General features: G+C 54.7%; 12 protein-coding genes and 1 non-coding gene across 13 annotated transcripts; 5 read left to right on the forward strand and 8 right to left on the reverse strand.

The window, feature by feature from the left end:
• Positions 1-95: 95 nt before the first annotated feature.
• HPODL_02217 (uncharacterized protein) lies at positions 96-2,147 on the reverse strand (the record flags this gene model as incomplete). Its single annotated transcript, XM_014081839.1, has 1 exon — positions 96-2,147. One exon carries the CDS (start codon positions 2,145-2,147, stop codon positions 96-98), a length of 2,052 nt encoding a protein of 683 aa, XP_013937314.1.
• A 13-nt stretch (positions 2,148-2,160) lies between these two features.
• On the reverse strand, positions 2,161-2,733 carry HPODL_02218 (uncharacterized protein; the record flags this gene model as incomplete). The annotated part of the gene is made up of 1 exon (XM_014081840.1): positions 2,161-2,733. The coding sequence occupies one exon, from the start codon at positions 2,731-2,733 to the stop codon at positions 2,161-2,163; it is 573 nt and encodes a 190-aa protein (XP_013937315.1).
• A 193-nt stretch (positions 2,734-2,926) lies between these two features.
• On the forward strand, positions 2,927-3,000 carry HPODL_05395. The gene has a single exon. It is a non-coding gene; the product is annotated as a tRNA-Ile (tRNA).
• Positions 3,001-3,122: 122 nt separating this feature from the next.
• On the reverse strand, positions 3,123-4,071 carry HPODL_02219 (Sphingolipid long chain base-responsive protein LSP1; the record flags this gene model as incomplete). The annotated part of the gene is made up of 2 exons (XM_014081841.1): positions 3,123-3,945; positions 3,986-4,071. The coding sequence occupies 2 exons, from the start codon at positions 4,069-4,071 to the stop codon at positions 3,123-3,125; spliced, it is 909 nt and encodes a 302-aa protein (XP_013937316.1).
• Positions 4,072-4,332: 261 nt separating this feature from the next.
• HPODL_02220 (Histone acetyltransferase type B catalytic subunit) lies at positions 4,333-5,535 on the reverse strand (the record flags this gene model as incomplete). The annotated part of the gene is made up of 1 exon (XM_014081842.1): positions 4,333-5,535. The coding sequence occupies one exon, from the start codon at positions 5,533-5,535 to the stop codon at positions 4,333-4,335; it is 1,203 nt and encodes a 400-aa protein (XP_013937317.1).
• Positions 5,536-5,565: 30 nt separating this feature from the next.
• HPODL_02221 (putative membrane protein) lies at positions 5,566-8,632 on the reverse strand (the record flags this gene model as incomplete). Its single annotated transcript, XM_014081843.1, has 2 exons — positions 5,566-6,845; positions 7,300-8,632. The coding sequence occupies 2 exons, from the start codon at positions 8,630-8,632 to the stop codon at positions 5,566-5,568; spliced, it is 2,613 nt and encodes an 870-aa protein (XP_013937318.1).
• A 58-nt stretch (positions 8,633-8,690) lies between these two features.
• Positions 8,691-11,663, forward strand: HPODL_02223 (Mitochondrial isoleucyl-tRNA synthetase, null mutant is deficient in respiratory growth; the record flags this gene model as incomplete). The annotated part of the gene is made up of 1 exon (XM_014081844.1): positions 8,691-11,663. One exon carries the CDS (start codon positions 8,691-8,693, stop codon positions 11,661-11,663), a length of 2,973 nt encoding a protein of 990 aa, XP_013937319.1.
• A 66-nt stretch (positions 11,664-11,729) lies between these two features.
• HPODL_05101 (uncharacterized protein) lies at positions 11,730-12,053 on the forward strand (the record flags this gene model as incomplete). The annotated part of the gene is made up of 1 exon (XM_014081845.1): positions 11,730-12,053. The coding sequence occupies one exon, from the start codon at positions 11,730-11,732 to the stop codon at positions 12,051-12,053; it is 324 nt and encodes a 107-aa protein (XP_013937320.1).
• A 28-nt stretch (positions 12,054-12,081) lies between these two features.
• On the reverse strand, positions 12,082-13,329 carry HPODL_02224 (Beta subunit of the oligosaccharyl transferase (OST) glycoprotein complex; the record flags this gene model as incomplete). The annotated part of the gene is made up of 1 exon (XM_014081846.1): positions 12,082-13,329. The coding sequence occupies one exon, from the start codon at positions 13,327-13,329 to the stop codon at positions 12,082-12,084; it is 1,248 nt and encodes a 415-aa protein (XP_013937321.1).
• Positions 13,330-13,707: 378 nt separating this feature from the next.
• HPODL_02225 (Glucose-6-phosphate 1-epimerase) lies at positions 13,708-14,604 on the forward strand (the record flags this gene model as incomplete). The annotated part of the gene is made up of 1 exon (XM_014081847.1): positions 13,708-14,604. One exon carries the CDS (start codon positions 13,708-13,710, stop codon positions 14,602-14,604), a length of 897 nt encoding a protein of 298 aa, XP_013937322.1.
• Position 14,605: 1 nt separating this feature from the next.
• HPODL_02226 (phosphoinositide phosphatase) lies at positions 14,606-17,497 on the reverse strand (the record flags this gene model as incomplete). The annotated part of the gene is made up of 1 exon (XM_014081848.1): positions 14,606-17,497. The coding sequence occupies one exon, from the start codon at positions 17,495-17,497 to the stop codon at positions 14,606-14,608; it is 2,892 nt and encodes a 963-aa protein (XP_013937323.1).
• Positions 17,498-17,547: 50 nt separating this feature from the next.
• HPODL_02227 (uncharacterized protein) lies at positions 17,548-19,113 on the forward strand (the record flags this gene model as incomplete). The annotated part of the gene is made up of 2 exons (XM_014081849.1): positions 17,548-17,643; positions 17,677-19,113. The coding sequence occupies 2 exons, from the start codon at positions 17,548-17,550 to the stop codon at positions 19,111-19,113; spliced, it is 1,533 nt and encodes a 510-aa protein (XP_013937324.1).
• Positions 19,114-19,134: 21 nt separating this feature from the next.
• Positions 19,135-19,866, reverse strand: HPODL_02228 (Conserved hypothetical secreted protein; the record flags this gene model as incomplete). Its single annotated transcript, XM_014081850.1, has 1 exon — positions 19,135-19,866. One exon carries the CDS (start codon positions 19,864-19,866, stop codon positions 19,135-19,137), a length of 732 nt encoding a protein of 243 aa, XP_013937325.1.
• Between the last annotated feature and the right edge of the window lie 79 nt (positions 19,867-19,945).

Here is a 19,945-nt window from a genome sequence, read left to right on the forward strand (position 1 = left end):
ATTGAAATTTGGAAAAAAATTATTTTTTCCAAGGTAGCAGCAGCAGGCCAGGATGTCAGAAAATGGTTAGATACAGGTTGCTTATATAATGAGCTTTAAAACCCGATATTCCACGTATTTATGCTCACGTCGGTCGCGACAGGTGACACCTTCACCAACGCGGGCGTGGCCAGTTCGTCGTAGATGATGTCGAACGCGACGCCCAGCTTCTGGCTCACCTTGGACGCGAGACTGTCTGCGAATTGATCCATTGTCAAGTCCAGGCTGTACGAAGACAGCATTGCCTGACGGGTGCATGCATAGAGTAAATTTGCCGGATAACACTGGTTATCTGCAACCAGCGTTGCAGTTGCCTTGATCGTTTCAATCTGCACCGCCTCAATCTGAGCCGGCGATAGTGCAGACGGCTTTGACCAGATGGAAGAGGGGCCCCAGATGGACTTTTGCGAGGCCGGCAGGTCCCAGATAGAGCTGTTGATGGACGGGAACGGCTGCTTGAGCTGTGGTAGCGGGTCTGGGAACAGGTCCAGCGAGGACAGCTGCGGCACCGCAAGGGAGGGCAGTTGCGGTTCCGGGAAGTCAAACAGGCTATGTGGCGGGTTTTGAGGGAGGGAGGACTGCGCGGCGGGCTGTGTGGCGGGCATTGGTTCGGGATCCGGCTTTTCGACAGGTATGTTCAGCTTCGAAAGCAGCTGGCTGAGCTGTTCCGCTGAGTACGACACGGGGGCGGAGGCGGCGTTGCCGTCGACAGAAATGTTGGCGGGTGCACCAGAGCCATTCGTCGGTGGCTGGGCACTGAGAGCAGCCTCGCGTTCCTGGCGCTCCTTCTCGCGACGCTTCTCCTCCTCCTTGCGCTGCTTCTCCTCGCGCCGGCGCCGTTGCTCCTCCTCCCGGCGCCGCTGTTCTTCCTCACGCTTGCGCCTCTCTTCCTCCTTGCGGCGACGGCCCTCTTCGGTCTTTCGCCGCATCTCCTCCTGGTGTATGCGTTCCTGCTCAAGCTTGTCCTCCTCGCGCTTGCGGCGCTCCTCCTCTTTGGCCAGCTGCTGCAACCGCTTCTTTTCCTTCAGTTTCTCCTTCTTGCGGCGTTCCTTTTCCTCCTTCTCCTTTTTGCGACGCTCCTCCGCCTCCAGCTCCTCGATCAGCTGCCTCGTGCTGTCCTCGGCCACTTTCTCCTTATACGCCGCCACCAGCCGCCCGCTGATGATCCGCGCAATCACCACCTGGAGATACCGGTACGCGTTGTGCAGCTGCTTGCGCTGCCGCTCGCTCTCGAGCTCGTACTCCTCGTCGTAGTCGTACTCGTCGTCGTCGCCGTCGTCGTCGTCGGGTCGGAGACCGCGCTCCTCGTCCAGCTGCTCCACCAGGTCGATGAACGAGCTGCCATTGTTATTCAGTATGTCATCGGCCACACGGCCGATGTCCTGGATCGTCGTCGGGGCCGGCTTCGGGTCCTCGAGCCCCAGCATCTCGTGCACCAGCGCAGAGCTCAGCTCGAGATCCTCGTTCGCAGTCATGTGCATTGCATGGTACAGCTTCTCCAGATCGCGCTCGAACGCCTTTTTCGGCCCGCTGCAGCCCCGGCAGTTGCATCCGGGCGGGTTCTCGTGTACAACCTTGTACACCTCGCTGTACTCGACGTTGAGCAGATCGCGGCGCTTCTGCGGGTCCAGCTGCGTCCAGAACTGCCGCACTTGCTCGCGCTCCTCCACGCTCGGCAGCGTGCTGCTCCAGTACAATTTCTCGTGGGCCATGGGCGGCTGGTGGTGCACGCACTCGTCGTAGTCCTCGTCGTAGTCCTCAAAGTGCTCCGAGCAGTTATCGTGGTCGCACGAGTGGCAGTAGTCGTCATCGCTGTGCTCCGAGTGACTGTGCGCGTCCGCAGAACTCAGCTCGCTCAGCTCGCTCACCACAACGTCGCCGTTCTCGCCTATCTTGATAACCCTCGACTCCGGATAGTCGTCTTTCTCGTTGTTGAGCTGGACCTGAACCTTCACTTTTGCGCCAGCATGGGTTCTCGCTTGCGGTTTCATGCGGACAGAGTGCCCTTCGTAGTCAAAGTGCACGTTCTCGCCCGCAATATAACTCATGCTTAACACAAAGAATGCTTTAGCAGGACACAATTTTTCATGGGCCGGGTAAAAGTGCATTTCTAACCGTTACCTACTGCTCGCTATTTACCATCCGCCCTGACGGCCAGGCCCGCCAAAGCCTCCCTGGGGACCTCCTTGTGGGCCACCATAACCGCCCTGTGGACCACCGAATCCTCCCTGTGGGCCTCCAAATCCTCCCTGTGGGCCCCCCAAATCCTCCCTGAGGACCGCCCTGAGGACCTCCAAAACCGCCCTGGAAACCGCCGTGCGGGCCTCCGTGGGGAGGTCCCTGAGGCCCGCCAAAGCCGCCTCTTTGCTCACCGTAGCCCCCTGGACCGCCAGGACCGCCTGGACCCCCGTGGTGCTGGCCACCATAGCCACCCTGATGGTGCTCCCATTTCTGCTCAACCTTGTCCTCGATCTTGTTGGCGGCAACTGCTCCGAGCAGACCACCGGCAATGCCTCCCAATTTGGAGTGCGAGCCACCTAGCTTGGATCCTCCATAGGCTCCAGCAGCGCCCCCCACAACAGTCGAGAGAAGGCCCCTCTCGCCGTCGGCGCCAACCTGTTGTTGTTGGCCTTGTTGTTGAGGCTGTTGATATTCGCCTTGTTGGCCAGATGAGTAGAATTCGTTAGCAGACATGATCGTTAATTGAAAACGGGATCAGAGGCAGACGTGTTCTATTTATACTGGGATCAGTTCCAAGTGAAACTCTTCGGGTTACCGTTTTCGGCTGTGGCTACGTGTTTCACGTTCCCTGGCGCAGCAAACGCCGATGACCTGCAGGGGGCGGAGCGACAGTATGTGGGAGAGGCGCCCCCACTTTATCGTTCCAGGTTCCTTGGCCCAGTTGGTTAAGGCATCGTGCTAATAACGCGGGGATCAGCAGTTCGATCCTGCTAGGAACCATTTTTTTGACTCCGCAAAACTTTCCTTCCATGCAGCACGCGCCCGCCCTTCTTTGCGGGACGTGGCCGCTTTTTTTTTACCCAACCTTACACGTAATGAACATTTAGTACTACATAGCAAGTTTACTGCTGGTTCTCGTGCTCGGCCCATTGAGCCTCAGCGTCCTCAGTCTGGTGCTCCTCGTACACATCGTCAACAGTCTGGTGCAGAGAAAGAGCAGGCTCTTTGACGTAGGAATTGTCCAAAGTCCATGAGGCCAGAGCATTCTCAGCATCGATGATGATCTGCTTGGATGCCTCGTAGCCGTCGTACGCAGGTCTGGTCTCACCCGGAGTCACTGGAGAGTCGTCTAACAGCTCAAGTAAAGCCTTTCCGTAGCCGGCAATCAGAGCAAGTTTTTCAGAGAGCTCTCTCAACGCGTCAAATTGGTAAAGGAAAGAAGCCTTCAGTTTTTCTCTCGTAATGTTGGACAATTGAGCCTCAGCAACAAGCGACTCGGCCTCGGCTCTAACGAGCTCTTGCTCCAAGATTGGGATCTTAGGAGACTGTGGATCCTTGTACTTCAGGTGAGCAATCTCGTCGGTGATCTTCTGTTTCCGGTCTCTCGATGGCTGAACAGAGGCCTCAATGTTTCTGATGCTCTTGAGGGTGATTCTGTACAGGTCGTACTTGTCGATAAACTGGTCTTCCAGCTCACCAATCTCATAGATCAGAACACCCAATTTGTCGGTGACGTCGGAAACGTCGTCGTCATTCTCCTCTCCCCAGAGAGAGAGCTGCTTGGCGACAGCCCTTCTCTCCCTGGCGACAAGCTCGACGCTTCTTTCGAAGTTCTTCTCAATCTTGATCAATTGAGAGAGTTTCTTTGAGAGCTCTGGACCAAACGATCCGGCAGCAGACTTCCTGATGGAGGAAGCAATGGAGGTGGTACCAAAGAATTTACCCCTAATATGGTTAGTTGGAAAAACGCGTGCCGACGACTTACTTGGTGCTCGATGGTGGAGGTGGCGGAGTGGCCAACTGGGAGGCCGTTGGGGCTCTGGAAGATCTCAAAGAATAAGTTCTGTGCATTGCAATAGCGATGAGTTCAAATACCTTTGGAAATAAAGTTCTTTATCAACTCTAGCAAGTAAGTATAATTTCAGGTGTTGATTTCCATATGCGACCATTTGATTCCGCATTGGGTTAAAAGGGCGCAACACTGTTGCTGTGGCAGTGTCCCATAAATTTTGCTTCTTCTTTGGGAATATCGTGGCTTCCATATTCGGACCATTGTATAACGTAATTGCTGACTCACAATTTCAAAAATTCCAGAGCCCAAAAGCGAAACTTTCACACCCTTGCGCGCTTTGCATCGGGCAACTCGTGCAACTGGTCTCTCTTGACGCCTGTCGCAAGACCGGCCTTCTCCAAAATCCGCTCGTAGTCCTCGCGCAGTCGCTCGTACGCCGTCTGCAGTTTGTCCATCTTGTCCGCCTTTTCTAGCTCGCCCAACGCGTCTCTGTTCTTCAGATACAGCCTCTTTTTGATCTGTAAACGCACGTTCTTTTCGCTCAGGTTCTCGACACCACCCTTCTTGTTCTGCAACATCCACAATAGCGTCATTTCCACGCATCTCTCGAACTGTCTGCGGTCCATTTTGTGCACCGCAACCTGTTTTTCGATCCACGGCTCGTCGATCGGCAGCTTGACACCGTTAAGAAAGTCTGCCCTGTTCAGTCGCTGCAGATCGCAACGGTCACGCAGGTCGTCAAACGCTTCGCTGGGATCCTCCACAGTGATTTCCTTGACCTTGTCGTCTGCAAGCCATTCGTCCACCATGCAATTGTATAGGTTTTTCCCGTGGCCCTTTGATTGGTACGGAGGAAGCACGATAAACTGGCTAATTTTCTTGCGGAATTGTAACTCCAGAGTCTCTGAAGCATCGTGAACCGCCGTTCCTGGGTGTTTCCAGTGGGAATAGGCTGTGCTGAATCCGACAAACGACTCTTTCTTATCCTCAGGACACTTATAGATCGCGTAGATCTCCCACACATCGTCGGTGCTGTCGATGTAGGAGCCGGCCTCGATGAACAGCAGGACGAAGATCTGGATTCGCAAGTGCAATTTGAGTCCGTTTGCGTCGTTGAGCTTGAACTTGAAGATCTTGTACGTTTCGCCATCGACCTGGTATGTGTATACTGGCTTTCCCGGGATTTCGAAGTTTTCCTCTTCGGTCTTGTTTAGCCACAATGCCTCGTCCTTGACAACTGTTTCCTTAGGAAGAAACTCCAACAGCGTCTTCTCAACATCCTTCACATCATCAGATAGCTTCGTCTCGTACTTGACGCCGAGAAACGGGTACATCGACTTGCAGTCAAAAGCAAGGTCGATCCGGAGGCCCTTGTAGCCGAAGATCTGTTCGGAGTCTCCGAAGATCGGGTATGTGAATGTGGGGTTGAACGTGAAAGCGCCCTCTGGCTCCGCCAGAGACACGTGGAGGGCCTCGTTTGAGGATGTGGTCCAGCTTGATGGCTCGTAATCTGGTAGAGACATGAAAATAAAAAAATAATTTAAAATGATTTTTCAAACCTGTGCAACGATGTTGATATTTTCCGGCTGCAGTAGCTCCCACTTGGACCGCCCGTTCGTGCCAATTGGCTCCAAATATACCGCGCTATTTGAGCAGAGCTCAAGGAGGTCGCTGAACTGCTGAACGGCGGCCTTTCTCGAGCACGGGCCCACCAGCACGTCAAAACTGATCTGCTTCAAATCAGACCGCTCGCTATCGTCCAGTCTGCGGCCGTGTGCGCGACACTCCTCTACCAGCAACTCATAAAACCTGTGCAGACGGTTCTCGTCGCGTGGCTCGGACGCGTCGCCAAAACTGATGTCGAGCATCGCGTCGTCGTTCTCAAATGCGACAGGGCTCAATTCTTGGATCGGCTCTTCGAACCGGATGTGTGCGCTCGAGATACTTCCCCGACGCGACGACTGGCCAGAAAGCGCACGCCGGGCCTCTTCAATGGACGACACGCTTGAAGCACGGCTGTAGCGGCGCGACGTATTGGTAGCAGCTGTTGAATGCAGCAGCGATCGCATGAAGGGCGGCAGCTTCTGCAACTCTGCACTAATAAGATCCATGCACGACACTGGCGGAATACTGCGGCCGGAGAGCATCAGCTCCGAGTATCGCTCGCGGTCCTCTTTCATTTTGGCGGTGGAAATCGAGATCTCAGCGTCGCAAACAAGTCTGCGTAATTTCAACCGTCCGGCGTCGCTGCGCGCCCGTTTGGGCGTCTCCAGGTCCACAATTGACACTTCTCTGTCCTGCTGTTGCGGCAGCTCGGGCAGCTCGGGCCCTTCGAGGTCGAAATCAAGATCGACGTCGAGCACGTCGCCGACGCCGTCGCCTGCCGCATTGGCGATCACGTTGCCGTGCTCGTCGAACGAAAACTCCAGCTGGCCAAGACTCTGGTTCATGATATCGTCCAGCGGGCCGATCGACGCGACAGAGCCCAGCGACGAGCGTCCGCCACCACTGAACCCAGTCGCGGCCGTGTGCGCAGAGTTGCGCGTAAACACCGTGCTGGAGGTGTCTGAGACCGACGACTCAGCGACAAGTGCGTGCTGCATATCAAATTCGCGGATCTGCCGCTGCTGCGCCCCTACGTGGGGGTCTGCCGGCTCAGGGTCCAGCTCCGACAGCATGCCCACGTCAATGTCGAAGTTGGGGTCGTCGCGCAGCACGTTGACCGGCCGCGTGTGCATGGCGACCTCGATCGCCGCGCTAAGCTCGCTCACGACAGTCCTATAGCCCCCAACCAGATCCCGGGCAACCTGAGTCCTAATAGCATGCGTCTCCCCTGAATGTTAGTAGCCGGCGAAAAACACGTACGGAACGAGTATTCGGTTTTCTGTTTGTACACGAGGGTTACACCATACAACAGACTGGATGTATGGCGCAGCGGCGCGTCGAACAGCGGGCTCGCGATCGCCCGGCACGCGGCAGGGATCGAGACCTGCTCGATTCTGCGCCGTGTGAGCCGCGAGTGGGCCGTGCGGGAGCCCAGCGTTGCCAGGAGCCTACTGTTAGTGGAAGGTTACGGAAACTCACCAGATAGTGGCCATTCCCTCGTCGTGGTCGGAAATAAGCGTGTTCATGGGGGATACTTATTTTAATTACAGGAAAATTTGAGGGTGGGTTCGATCCCTCTACACCTCACACCAGGAGCACGGCGATCGACCCGGCGACGGTGAGTAGCACGCTCACGAGGGCCATAAAGGCGAGCAGGAACTGTGCGGGCGGGGCGAGTTCACTATGGTAAAGCCGTAGGTAGAACAGCAGGGGCAGCGTGATGCAGACGGTGAAGCAGATGGCGGAGCCGAGCAGCGACATGATTTTGCCGAAATTTGTGATTAGCAGCGACGACACAAGTAGCACGCTACTGACGGCGAGTCTGGCGGCCAGCGGGGGAAGCCGGCGGTCCAGCGCCGACAGAATGGGACGGCACACGAGCGGCAGCTTCGAGAGCGGCAGAATGCCCATCAAAACGACGATCGTCGTCGGAATCCATGCCGGGTACGCTTTATTAAGCAGGATATTTTTTGTCACCTCGTCTTGCACAATTTGCCCAAACATGAGGAACCCAACGACGCCCGTGGCGAGGTCCATCGAGTAGCTGAACAAGAACGCGGTCGACATGCACGCGGTGTATTTTTCGGGCCGTTTCTGGTCGGCGTACACCTCTGGGAACGCTGCGTGGCCGCCCCAGGGCGCAAGAAATAGGCCGAGACTGAAGCACAAATCCAGCAGGGACGCCGGCCACAGGTTTGTCGGTGCTGGGTGCAGCAGCGAGCCGGGCTGAGTGCGGTGGATCAGTCCAGATACCAGCACCACGCAAAAAGTCGTCGTGGTGCACACGATGCCGGCAAAACTCAAAAACGACAGAATGCGCAGCGGCAGCGCGTTCAACAGTACGAGCCCCGTGCACAGCACGGTTTTAAAGAACGCCGGCGAGAGGCCCTGGAAAATGGCGTTGAACGAGTCGGCAAACAAGATCACCATCGTCACGCTCGCGCCGTACAGGTCCAATGCAAACACGACAAACACTAGCACGCTGGCGCGCGCGCCAAACGCCTGCTGCGCAATGTCGTGGTACGTTTTCAGCGATTGGTTGCGCGCCTGGATCCGGCCCAGCAGCACGGCCGTGTATCGTGTTGAAAGCGCTGCGAGCGTCAGTATGGCCGTGCCCATGACCCAGCCTGCCAGCCGGAATGCCAGCGGGATAGATAAAATGCCTAGTCCGATCAGAACGTTGATGGAGTTGAAAACTGTCTGCACGGGAGTGCTCTTGAGAGAGATCACGATTTCCGAGACGTCATCTTTGGGCGGCTCTAGCAGCGGCGTGTGCTCTTCGGGCGGCAATTGCGGTGTCACGCGCGGGCTGCTCGGCACCACAGACTCGGAGTCGAGCGTCGTTCGGGACCCTACCGACGAGGAGAGATAGTTAACCGAGCGTCGAACGGCAAAGGCAAAATTGTTGATCGAATTCTCACCTCCAACGTCCAGTAGCGAGCCTCTTCTGTTGTGGATGCGGAACTCCGACGGTGAGCTTACTGGACTGACCGAAGGAGAGTCGATTGCAGACATTGGTGAAAAATATTAAAGATAAAAATAAATCAAATTAAATTGAAAAAAAATAAACTTAATGCTCCAGCGGGTTTTTGTCCGCCACAAGTCCTCGTTTTCGGCCACCGTCCGGCTGCCCCAGACAAAATTCCCCGGTCGCACCGATCAGCACGCCGTGCAGACACAGCTGCTGCCGCAGGTCACGACGGAACTGTACGATTGGAACAACCGTCGCGAAGTGAAAAGTATACAAGAGCTATTTATTTTGCACGACGGCCCCCCGTACGCCAATGGCGATCTTCACATTGGCCATGCTCTGAACAAAATTCTCAAGGACATAATTGTGCGATTTGAGCTTCTGAGCGGCAAGAAAGTGCACTATCGTCCCGGCTGGGACTGCCACGGCCTGCCGATCGAACTGAAGGCACTGGAACAGATTGCGCAGCATAAAAAGACGCGCAAAAAGGAGATCAAACGAAAGCTCAAGACCAGCCCCAATCCAGAGCTCGAGGCCGAACTGGCTGCGCTCGAGGCCAGGCTAAAACCGCTGGAGATCATCGAGCTCTGCAAACAGCATGCGCTATCGACACAACAGTCCCAATCCGCCCAATTCCAACGTATGGGCATTATGGGAGACTTTGCCAATCCATACAGAACACTCGACAAAAACTTTGTTGCGCGGCAGCTGCGCGTGTTCAAACGACTGTTTGACAACAATCTCATCAAAAGACAGGAAAAGCCGGTCTACTGGGGGTGCGAGAACGCCACGGCGCTGGCCGAGGGAGAGCTCGAGTACAACCCGGAGCACCGCTCGACCGCAGTGTATGTCAAATTTCCGCTAGAGCACCCGCCAGAAGCATTCGGCCCTCAGCCCGTGTACGCTCTCATATGGACGTCGACGCCGTGGACGCTGGCTGCGAACCGGGCGATCTCCGTCAACGAGAACATGGCGTACACCATAGTGGAATCAAAGGGCGACCGGCTGATTGTGGCGCAGAAACTGGTCAATTCTCTAAGAACGATCGATCCAGAATTACGTGAGACGGACATTCAAATTCCCGGCTCAGAACTGCTCGGTTGCCGCTACCGAAATCTGCTGCTTGTCGGTGGCAGCCAAGACACGAGCCTTCCTATCCTGCACGGCGACCACGTGACAGATTCTGCCGGTACCGGTCTAGTCCACACGGCTCCTGGCCACGGACAGGACGACTATTTTGTGTGTCTAAAGCACAGTATTCAACCGTACTCACCCGTCAACGAGCATGGAAAGTACACGGACGAGCTGCCGGACAACGACTTACAGGAGCTTGTTGGTCTGCGTGTGCTTGGCGAGGGTACGCAGAAAATGGTGGCTAAACTAGAGAAGCTACGGCTCTGCTACCATCTGGATCCAAACTATACCCATTCGTACCCGTACGACTGGCGGTCGAAAAAACCGATTATTATCCGCTCGACGCCGCAATGGTTCATTGACGTGGGTAAGATCAAGGCTGTCACCACCGAGCTGCTCCAGAAAAACGTACAGTTCTTCCCACCGCGCGGCTCGAACCGACTGGTCTCGTTCATCAATTTGCGGAACGAGTGGTGCATTTCCAGACAGCGCAGCTGGGGCGTGCCGATCCCCGTGGTGTACCACAAGCAGACGGGCGAGCCACTGATCAATGACCTTGTGATTGAGCGTATTTCACAGGTCATTGCCGCGGAGGACGTCGAGAGCTGGTTTGGCGAGTCGCCAATGGAAAAATGGATCCCGTCCGAGTGCAACGTGAACCCAGATGACTACGTTCGCGGCACAGACACGATGGACGTGTGGTTTGACTCCGGCTCGAGCTGGACTTTGGTGGAGCAGTTCTTAGAGTCCACAGGGCTGCTTCCGCAGGCGGTGGCTCGCGGATATCTGGCTGATGTGTATTTGGAGGGTTCTGACCAGCACCGGGGCTGGTTCCAGTCGAGTGTGCTGACCAAGATCGGCGCGACTGCGCCTGGAGAGCCTGCAGTGCTGCCGTACGGGAAAATAATTACGCACGGGTTCACGCTCGACGAAAAAGGAGACAAAATGTCCAAATCGCTCGGAAACACTATTGTTCCGGTCGATATTGTTGAAGGGAACAAAGCAAAGAAAGTGCCCGGTCTGGGAATTGATGGGCTGCGTCTCTGGGTGGCCCAGGCCGACTACACGTCGGATATGGCTGTGGGGCCGGTGATCCTAAACAGGGTGGCCGACGTGGTGAAGAAACTGCGTTTCACGTTCCGATTTCTGCTTGGAAACATCGGCGACATGGAGCAGACAGTTGATTATGCCCAGTTGGACGCCATGGATAGATACATTTTGTCCCGGCTGGCGTCGTTCGAGAAGAAAGCTCGCCAGTGCTACGAAGCGCACAATTACTCGAAAATCATCAAGGACATGAATCAGCTGGTCAACGTGGACCTTTCTTCGCTTTACTTTGACATTCGCAAGGATCCTCTGTATACGGACTTTGCAGACAGCTTGAAAAGACGCAGCACACAGACGGTATTTGTGGAGGTGCTTAAGGTGCTAACGAGCGTGCTGGCTCCCATAATGCCGATTATGGCGCAAGAGGCGTGGAACCACTCGCCAGAGCTGGTCACTGACGGGCTACGGTCCTCGTTTATGCGTGGATGGTACGAAGTTCCGCAACAGTACCTAAATCCTGAGCTGGAGGCCGAGATGGAACAGCTGCTAAAACTCAGTCACCAGATCAAGACTGCCATAGACAAGACGCTGCGTAGCACAGAAACCATGAAAATGGCCTCCGAAACAGAAATTTACGTGGACGTTGCTCCCGAGACTGCTCTGGGTGCTCTTGTTTCCAAGTATGAGGCTCAGATGACTGAGTATTTGATGGTGTCTAAATTCCACCTGAACACAGAACGTCCAAAGGACGTTTTGTTGGAGACTACAGACGGGGACATTTCTATCGCAGTTACGAGAACAGACCTCGATAAATGTCCTCGTTGCTGGCGGTACGCCGTGGAGGGTCCTGCCGAGCTGTGCAAAAGATGCACGGAGGTGGTAGCATGTACATAGAAATAAAGGAAAAATAAAAATTATTTACATAATTTTTAGATAAATTTCCATTTTTTCATTTTTTTCATGTCGCTCCAAGCCAAGTACGACCAGTTCCAGCAGACGATCGAGTCGCTCAACACAAAAATCGTCCAATTACACTCGCAGATCGACGAGCACGGGATTGTGCTGGCCACACTGAAAGACGCGCCTCCAGAACGCAAGTGTTATCGCATGATTGGCGGATCGCTTGTGGAACTCGTTGCTGGCAACGCGGCCAAGATTTTGGAGGAGAACCTGGACGGCATGAAGAAATCGGTGGCCACACTTACAGAGGAGCTCAAGAAACAGCAGAAAGAGTTCCTCGACTGGAAAGAAAAAAACAATATCAGGATAGTCAAGGCAAACTAGAGATGTATTATACAGGTGCTATTTCCTCTCAATTTGTCTTTTCCTTGCCGAGCTTTTTGTTTCCCGAATAGACAAACACCACCACGAAAACAAACCACCCCACCATGACCGCAAGAGCACTGCTCAGATACACCCACGAGTTGGTGATCTCCCAGGACCGCGGATACTCGTCATTGGCAAGATGGCGCACGGGAACGGTCACGCTCTCGTCGATGAAGCTGTATCCCTCGCGCTGGTAGAGCACCTTGTACGTGAACATGCCGTGTTGATCTGGGATCTGGAACGTGGTGCCGTAGATCTGCGACGAGTTTTCCACACGCTTAGGAGCAAGCGTGAGTCTATAGTATGGGTCTAGCATAACGAACTCCAGTTGAAGATCCTCGCAATCTGTGAATGGGGCCCATTTTTCGCCGTCCCACTCGGACACGCCGATCTCGAAGGTTGTTGTATCTTTGATTTTGTATCCGGAATCTCCATTTTCGTTGTAATGTGTCACTGACGTAGCCTTGATGAGTCCAGAAATCTGGAACGTCCAGTTTATCAGGTCTGAAACGAGCTCCTCGTTGAAAGACTCGTCTTTGAAGCTAGCTGCTGAGCCGGTCCAGAAAACACGAGCGTTATTTAAGCCCTGCAGTCCGACAAACAGGTAGCCCTGGGAGCCGGAGTGCCACGTCGAGTCGGCATTGACACGTCCCTCATCGACATTGAAGGTGTATGACGTGCGCGGAGCGCGCACAACAGGCACCAGGAACTCGCTATTCGAGAGCAATGCGACAGACCCATCCTTATACAAAATAGGCTTTTCCGTGTGCAACACAACCTTGTTATGGATGTCTGGCACCTCCAGTGTGTCGCCGTTGTGGTGGTCGATGTATCTGTAACCCTTTGGGCTTGGATAGATGCCCAATTCGTTCAGGAACAGCACGACTTCGGTCTGCATGCCCGTATTGTCGGACACCACAAACACGTCTCCGCCGTCCTGGGTGAACCTGAGCAGCGTGTCGGTGTCAACTAGATCCTTGGCGGTCGTCGGCAGGATCAGCAGGTTCTGGTACCGTCTGTAGCCGTTTCTGAACAGCTCGAGAGGCTCAGACTCAGGACCAACCAGTGCCAACTCAGGCTGCAGGTTTCTGCCCCTGAGCATCTCGAAGAGCTTCGAGTACTGCGACTCAAACTCCGGCAGTCTTGTGTCGTACACCACGAGCGTTCTGGAGTCTTCCAGGGCCGAGGACAGCGCCCAGGCCAAGGGGGTCAGAAGAAACAAGAGAAAAATCATGGACTAAAAAAAAAACGTGTTCGCGGTTTATGACGTTAGAGAACGAGGAGTTTGCAGAAGCGTACAAAAGACTGAACGAGGCCGAGGCGGCAGCGACGGTAGGTAGCAGGCATGTCAATGGCTAACTTTAGCATTTGGAGAAACTGCTGGATGCGATCGAAAGCAGGATGGACGATCTGGATAAAAGCGGCGAGTCGCAGACGACAGACACCGCACAGCCGGAGGCTGTGCACCCTGACGTTGGCAACGGCCAGCAGCCAAACACAGACAAACCTGAGACAAATAACGGAGGCATTTAATTGCAATTAATTCCGGACATTTGCTACGCATACTAAATTCCAATTCGTAATTCGTAATTTATTCATTTTTCTACGTGTCATGCCAATCGAAGCAAGCGACGACAAAGTGGAGCTCATTTCCCCGGAAAACCCAAACACCAAGGTGTCTGTGCTGCTCTACGGAGCCACCATCACGTCCTGGACCATTGAGGGCGTCGAGCAGCTGTGGCTGTCATCGGCGGCCAAGCTGGACGGGTCCAGGCCGGTCAGAGGCGGCATCCCGCTGGTGTTCCCCGTGTTCGGCAAGAGCAGCGCGCCAGGGTTCGACCAGCTGCCGCAGCACGGCTTTGCCCGAAACTCCACCTGGGAGTTCCTGGGCCAGACAAAAGAAAACCCGCCAACCGTGCAGTTTGGTCTCGGTCCCGAACAGGCCAACAAGGAGGTGTACTCCAAGTGGGACAACGGCGACAACGACTTCACGCTGCTGCTGACGATCGAGCTCCAGCCAGACGCGCTCATCACAACGATCGAGGTGGCCAATTCGGACTCCAAGCCGTGGAAATTCAATTGGCTGTTTCACACATACCTGGCCGTCGACGACATTGACGACACTTTGGTGAACAACTTGCCGGGCGAGACATGCTACGACCAGCTGCTGGCTGAGACGTACGAGGAAAAGGCGCCGGCCATCGATTTTAACGGCGAGCTCGACAGAATCTATCAAAACGTCTCGTGCGAGAAGCTATTGCAGGTGATCGAGCTGGGCAAGGTGGTCCACAACGTGGAGAGAAGAAACTTGCCCGACGTGGTGGTGTGGAACCCATGGGCCAATAAGGCCGCCGGCATGGCCGACTTCGAGCCAAAGGACGGCTTCCACAAGATGGTGTGCATCGAGCCTGGTCACGTGCACGACTTCGTCACGCTGGAGCCGGGCGAGTCCTGGACCGGGTCGCAGATCATCCGAAAGGGCGACGCGATCAAGCTCCAGGCTATATAAGTCACTCCGAGTTCGGGCCAATCGATTCCACTGGTTTTTTCACAAACTCTTCCTCTGTAGTTTTCGTAAACGGATTAGGGGGCAGCTTGGGGTTGATGACGTACCTGCCGCTATCGACCTCTGGGAAGCTCACCTTGATCTTGCCCGACGTGCCACCGGGGATCCACCATTTGGCCCCCGTCGTCTTGCCCGACGGAGCAGGCAGGCCGTGTGTGAGCAAGAAAGTCGACTCGTTGATGTTCTGCGCCAGAACCAGCGAGTTCACCCCCACTAGCTCCACCTTGCGCGTTTCGTACAGCTGTTTCTCGATCTCCGACATGATCTTTTGGTCCGCAATGTCCAGCTTGGCGTGGAACACGCCGTACACCGGCTTGTGGTCGCTGAACTTGATCTCCTGTGCACAGCCGTATTCCAGCTGGCGCAGCACAACGTTCTTGCTCCGTGCAAGACTCAGGATCCGGTCCGTCCACGCAGGCACTCTTTGTTTGTCGGAAGTGTCGTAGACATCTGTGCCGCGGTCAAACTTGTACGTTGGCGGGAAATTGATGGCCATCTCGTTGAAATATGGGAAAGACTCGCCCGTGGCCATCTGCTTGTTGAGCTGGTCGTACTCAAACAGCGGCGAGAAACTGACCTCGTCCAGATGCGTGCGCACCTGCTCGTTGGGGAGGTCAATCCGGAAGTTGAAGTCACCGACCCAGAAAACACAGTCAAAGTCCCGGATGCTCTTGTTGTGTCTGAACCGCAGCCCGTTGGCAATGGCCTTATAGTTTTGATGTCGCTCATCCACGTTGTGGTGTCCGGCGGCCAGATGCGACGCAATGAAACACAGCCGGATCGACGACGAGTAGTCGAACGCAATGGCTATGCCGCCCTTGTTGGCCGAAATACCCCGGAACCCGGTTTTTTTGAAACTGGTCTCGACGTTGCTGATGTACTCGAAAATTTTCTCCTGGACAAACACCAAGCTCAAAATCCCGCCCAGCTGCTCGCTTTTGAGCAGGGTGTAGCCGATGCCCTCCTTGAACCAGTTGAGCGTCTCCTTGATTTTTTTCTCCCAGAATATCTTGGTGGATGCATCAATGTTCAGCATCTTGCCAGGACTCAGCTCCACCACCTCCTCGAGCCCGACTGCTATGATATCATACTCCTGGTATTTTTCAGGGACAGGGAAGAACCAGCTCGTAAGGTCGCCGTCGTATTTGATCGCGTTAACGTTGAACGTGCCTGTCCAGAGACTGAGTTCTTTGGTCATTGTGAACTCCTCTGCCCGTTTCTGAAGCTCGGCCACCACGTAATCGTGGATCGGGTCGTACAATTCAACTTCCACCTGCGAGTCGCGCAGGCCTAGCAGCTTGTCGAACTGGTTCTGCTTGCTGAACGTCACAGACGACGGCGAAGAGACGTATTTCTTGGACTTTTCTGCCACCTTGCCTACAAAACCACCGCTCTTGGTCTTGGTCTTGCTCGAGGTGTACCCTTCCACCATTCTTTCCAAACAAGCTCCGTTTTCTGTCCACAAGAACTGGTGCTTGGCCCAGAACTCGGAGCCCGGAGTAAAATTTAGAAATTTGAAAAAGTAATCGAGCACCTCGGCAGACACAGCAGCCATGATGGTGTTTGCCCGTTCGGTCGAGGCCAGTGTATTGACCAATAAAACACCAGACTGTCGTCCAATGTATGTGCGTGTTTCTATGTCAAAGCAGAAAGCCTCGTAGGTCTTGAGATGGTCCGAGATCTGCTGCATCAGCGGGGCCAGATAATGGTAGCTGGACTTGAAAATGAGCGAGCTCGGGATGTCTGCCTTGGTGTACGAAAGATGGTCGCCCCAATATGGCGACTGCTGCACCATTTTTGCATACCGACGGCTGAGTTCTGGCTGGTCGCCGCTTTTGGAGAGAGCGTCTATCACGTGCACTGCGCCGTGTTCGAGAATGAGCGTTTCAAAGTGTTTGGAAAACGCAACGTTCGACGCCTCCTCGGACCTGGGGAACTCGATTTTCGTCGAGACCAGCTGCGACTCGAGTTTCCACACGAGGGGAACGTTGCCGCTCAGCTGGACCAGCGCAAAACAGTAGTATTTGTTGGTAAGAATGATCTCTGTCTCGACAAAGTTCGGCACGTTGCCGTCGTCGTCGGCGCAGTACGGCCCAAACATGGGCGCACCTTTGAGACAGCTCTGTTTCGAGATGATCGTGAGGAGCCCTTCGTTCTCGTTGACGGTCACAGTCTGCGCAAAACCACGGATTATCGATACCACGAACTGGCCCGCGTTAAATACTCGTCTTTCGTCCTTGCTGAGCCGATTGCGGAACAATTGCAGCTGGCCAATCATGCTGCGGTTCCACGCAAAGCGGCCGTCGTAGTCGTCGACCAGATTGAACGACGAGACCGACCGTGCGCTGCGGACTCCTCGTTCTTGGAACCGCGACACTATGTCGAAGCAGGGCGAGTAGTAAAACGTTCCTGTGGCCAGCAGGCGGATAATTGAGTGCACAGGGATCTCAGGGAAGTCCTCATGTGTTTTGATTCGCCCGTCAAACAGCGCATAGTCATACGAATCGCTGTTCAGACATACAAACGTTGTGGCTGTGATTTTGTAAATGCGCTCGTTGATGCGCACCGACCCAACTTCCGATCGGCCGGTCACAAACCCGACAAACACCAGACCCTTCATGTACACGATTCCCAACACTGCGTGGATCTCGGATCCGCCGAGTCCCTTGAGCTCCACGTACTTGTGCAATGGAACGAGCTGCTCGGGCACAAATTCGATCACACACTTGGGCTTGCTCTCCTTGGACACCTGGCCGTGCATCTCTCGCAACAGCAGCGCGAATCCATCCGACACAATGGCCACCGACCGTGGGCTCTTGTTCAGATATACCCTCATGGCAGAATAGATAAAATAAAATAAATAAAATAAATAAAATAAAATATTTCATGGCTAATGTTTCGCAGGAATTTAGAGATCTGTGCCAGGCGTGCCGCAAGGGCGACGTCGAACTCGTCGACAAGTACATCGCGCAGGGCGTCAACGTAAGTGTTCTGGTACGCGGCCACTAACGCCAGATGAATCAATTGGACGAGTGGGACTACTCGCCGCTGATCCTGGCCTCTATCTGTGGCCACGAAAAAGTGGTAAGATTGCTGCTTGAAAAGGGCGCCATCGTCAACAGAGACACGTTCGAGGGCTCGCGGGCCATCTACGGTGCGCTCACAGACGCCATCCGCAGCCTGCTGCTTTCGTACGACATCACCAAGGCCGTCGACGTGACACAGCCGTTTGCCTCGCACATCTCTGCTCTGCTGCAAAGACCGCCCATTGCCACCGCGGACGTGCGAATTGGCGAGTTCCGACTGCATCGGTTCTTGCTTACGGTGATGTCGGCGTACTTTTCGCAGCCAAATGTGGACTTTGGCAGCACCAACGGACAGGTACTTCGGTTCCTGTTTGAGTACATATATCTGGTGCCGTCGCTGGATCTGAAGGGCGTCGACGTCGACGAGCTGCGTCGCGTCGCGGACCAGACAGGCCTCACGTACATGCGCGTAGCCGTGGACATGATTCTGGCCCAGAAATCCGCCGCAGACATCAACAAAACCAAAAATACTGTGCAGCACACCATGTACGAGACGGCGCGGCAAAAGCTAAAAATTCTGGTCGACGGGATTGTCTCCAACAAGATTGCCAAAGACACAGAGCTCACGGCGGCCGAGAAACGTGCGCTTGTAGCCCCGTGGCACGCAGACCTGATTTTTCGCGCGCAAGCCGGGTCCAGGACCCTACATTATGCGGTGCACAGAGCTATTTTTTCCAGGGCAGAGTACTACCTCACGCTGTTTGCGTCCGGATTCCACGATACCGCTGTTTTTGGCGAGCTCGAACAGGACGGCGTGGTCGATCTGGACCGTCTTTATGCCGAGGCAGACGCGATCCCGGTGATTTCTCTGCCGTCGTCGGACATGCTGGAGATCTCCGAAGAAACAGTGGAAATTTTGCTGAAACATTTATATTTTGACGAGGCAGACGTGCCGCCGCAGTTTGCAATGGAGACGCTCGTGATTGCCGACGCGCTGTTCATCGACCGGCTCAAGACGATCGCCGCAATCAGTCTGTCGTCGATCGAGGACTTCTCGACGGTGTCGATCTCCGTCTACGACGTGCTGCGCGCGGCGTGGGAGTTCAAGGTGCACCGTCTGGAAGACCGCGTGGCCTACTTAATAGCACAGGACCTGGACGCTTTCTGTGCGGACCCGCAGTTCCGCGACATCATCCTGGAATCGTCGCGACGGATCAGCGAGCGGCAGGAGTTCGACACGATCGAGCTGATCGACGATATTCGGTTCTACCTGGCGAAAAAACATGCCATCGACCAGGACGGCGGGACGCTGAACCCGACGATGGCACGCGTCGAAAACGACGAATACCTGGAGCGCGTGCGGCAGTACGAGCAGGACATTATGGCGGTGGACGGCATATTAGAGGAGCTGGGGCTGAACGCATAGTTACTAAATACATTTATTAGTCTAGTTCTTTCTGGTAGTTCTGCGCTTGGTCTTGAGATGGGTCTCTGGCAGCCACGACTCGTCGACCTTAGCAGGAGCCGTCTTGGATGGTTTGGCAGCCGGCAGTTTCTGTTTTCTGGCGTCCTTCTTGACGGTGCCAAAGTAGCTGGCGCCAAAGAGCGTGTACAGGAAGTACACAATGCCTCCGACCGAGGCGGCCAGGATGACCTCCAAAACTAGCAACTTGGGGTTGAAAATGGAGATCTTAGGGTCGTCGACCTGGATGAGCTGGTTTCTCGAACCAAGCATCATGATTTGCTCCTTGAACACAACATAAATCGACGGAACAACCAGGTACGAGTCTGGGTTTAGGTCAATGCCGATCTTCTGCGAGAACGACACAACCTCCTGGCTGCCCACCGACAATGGCCCAATGTTGGTTGCGGTGATGTTGTACAGCGTGTCACCGGTGACAGGCGAGATCAACTTGCCCCCCACACCCAGGATCGTGCACTCGTCCTCCTCTCCATTATAGAACTGGTAGTCGATCGTGATGGTCTCTCCATTTTCCACGGCGATGAGCTCGGTAGGCGAGGTTTGCTTGTCCTTGATAAGATACTCGACTCTCAAATCAAAAGGTTTTTCTTCGGTGGGCTTGAAGTCGCCCTTGGCGATCTCCGGCTTTGCGGCAGGCTCTGCGGCGGCTCCTGAGACGGCAACGGCTAGGGACACGAGTAATGACAGCAGCTTCATAATTTGACGGGCGTGTTTTTTTTTCGTCGAGAAAATTCAAATTGCACAAATATTCGTAAATCGTCCTCTATTTTTTTGC

The sequence above is a fragment of the Ogataea parapolymorpha genome, chromosome I, assembly GCF_000187245.1.
Source record: "Ogataea parapolymorpha DL-1 chromosome I, whole genome shotgun sequence".
NCBI lineage: Eukaryota > Fungi > Ascomycota > Pichiomycetes > Pichiales > Pichiaceae > Ogataea > Ogataea parapolymorpha.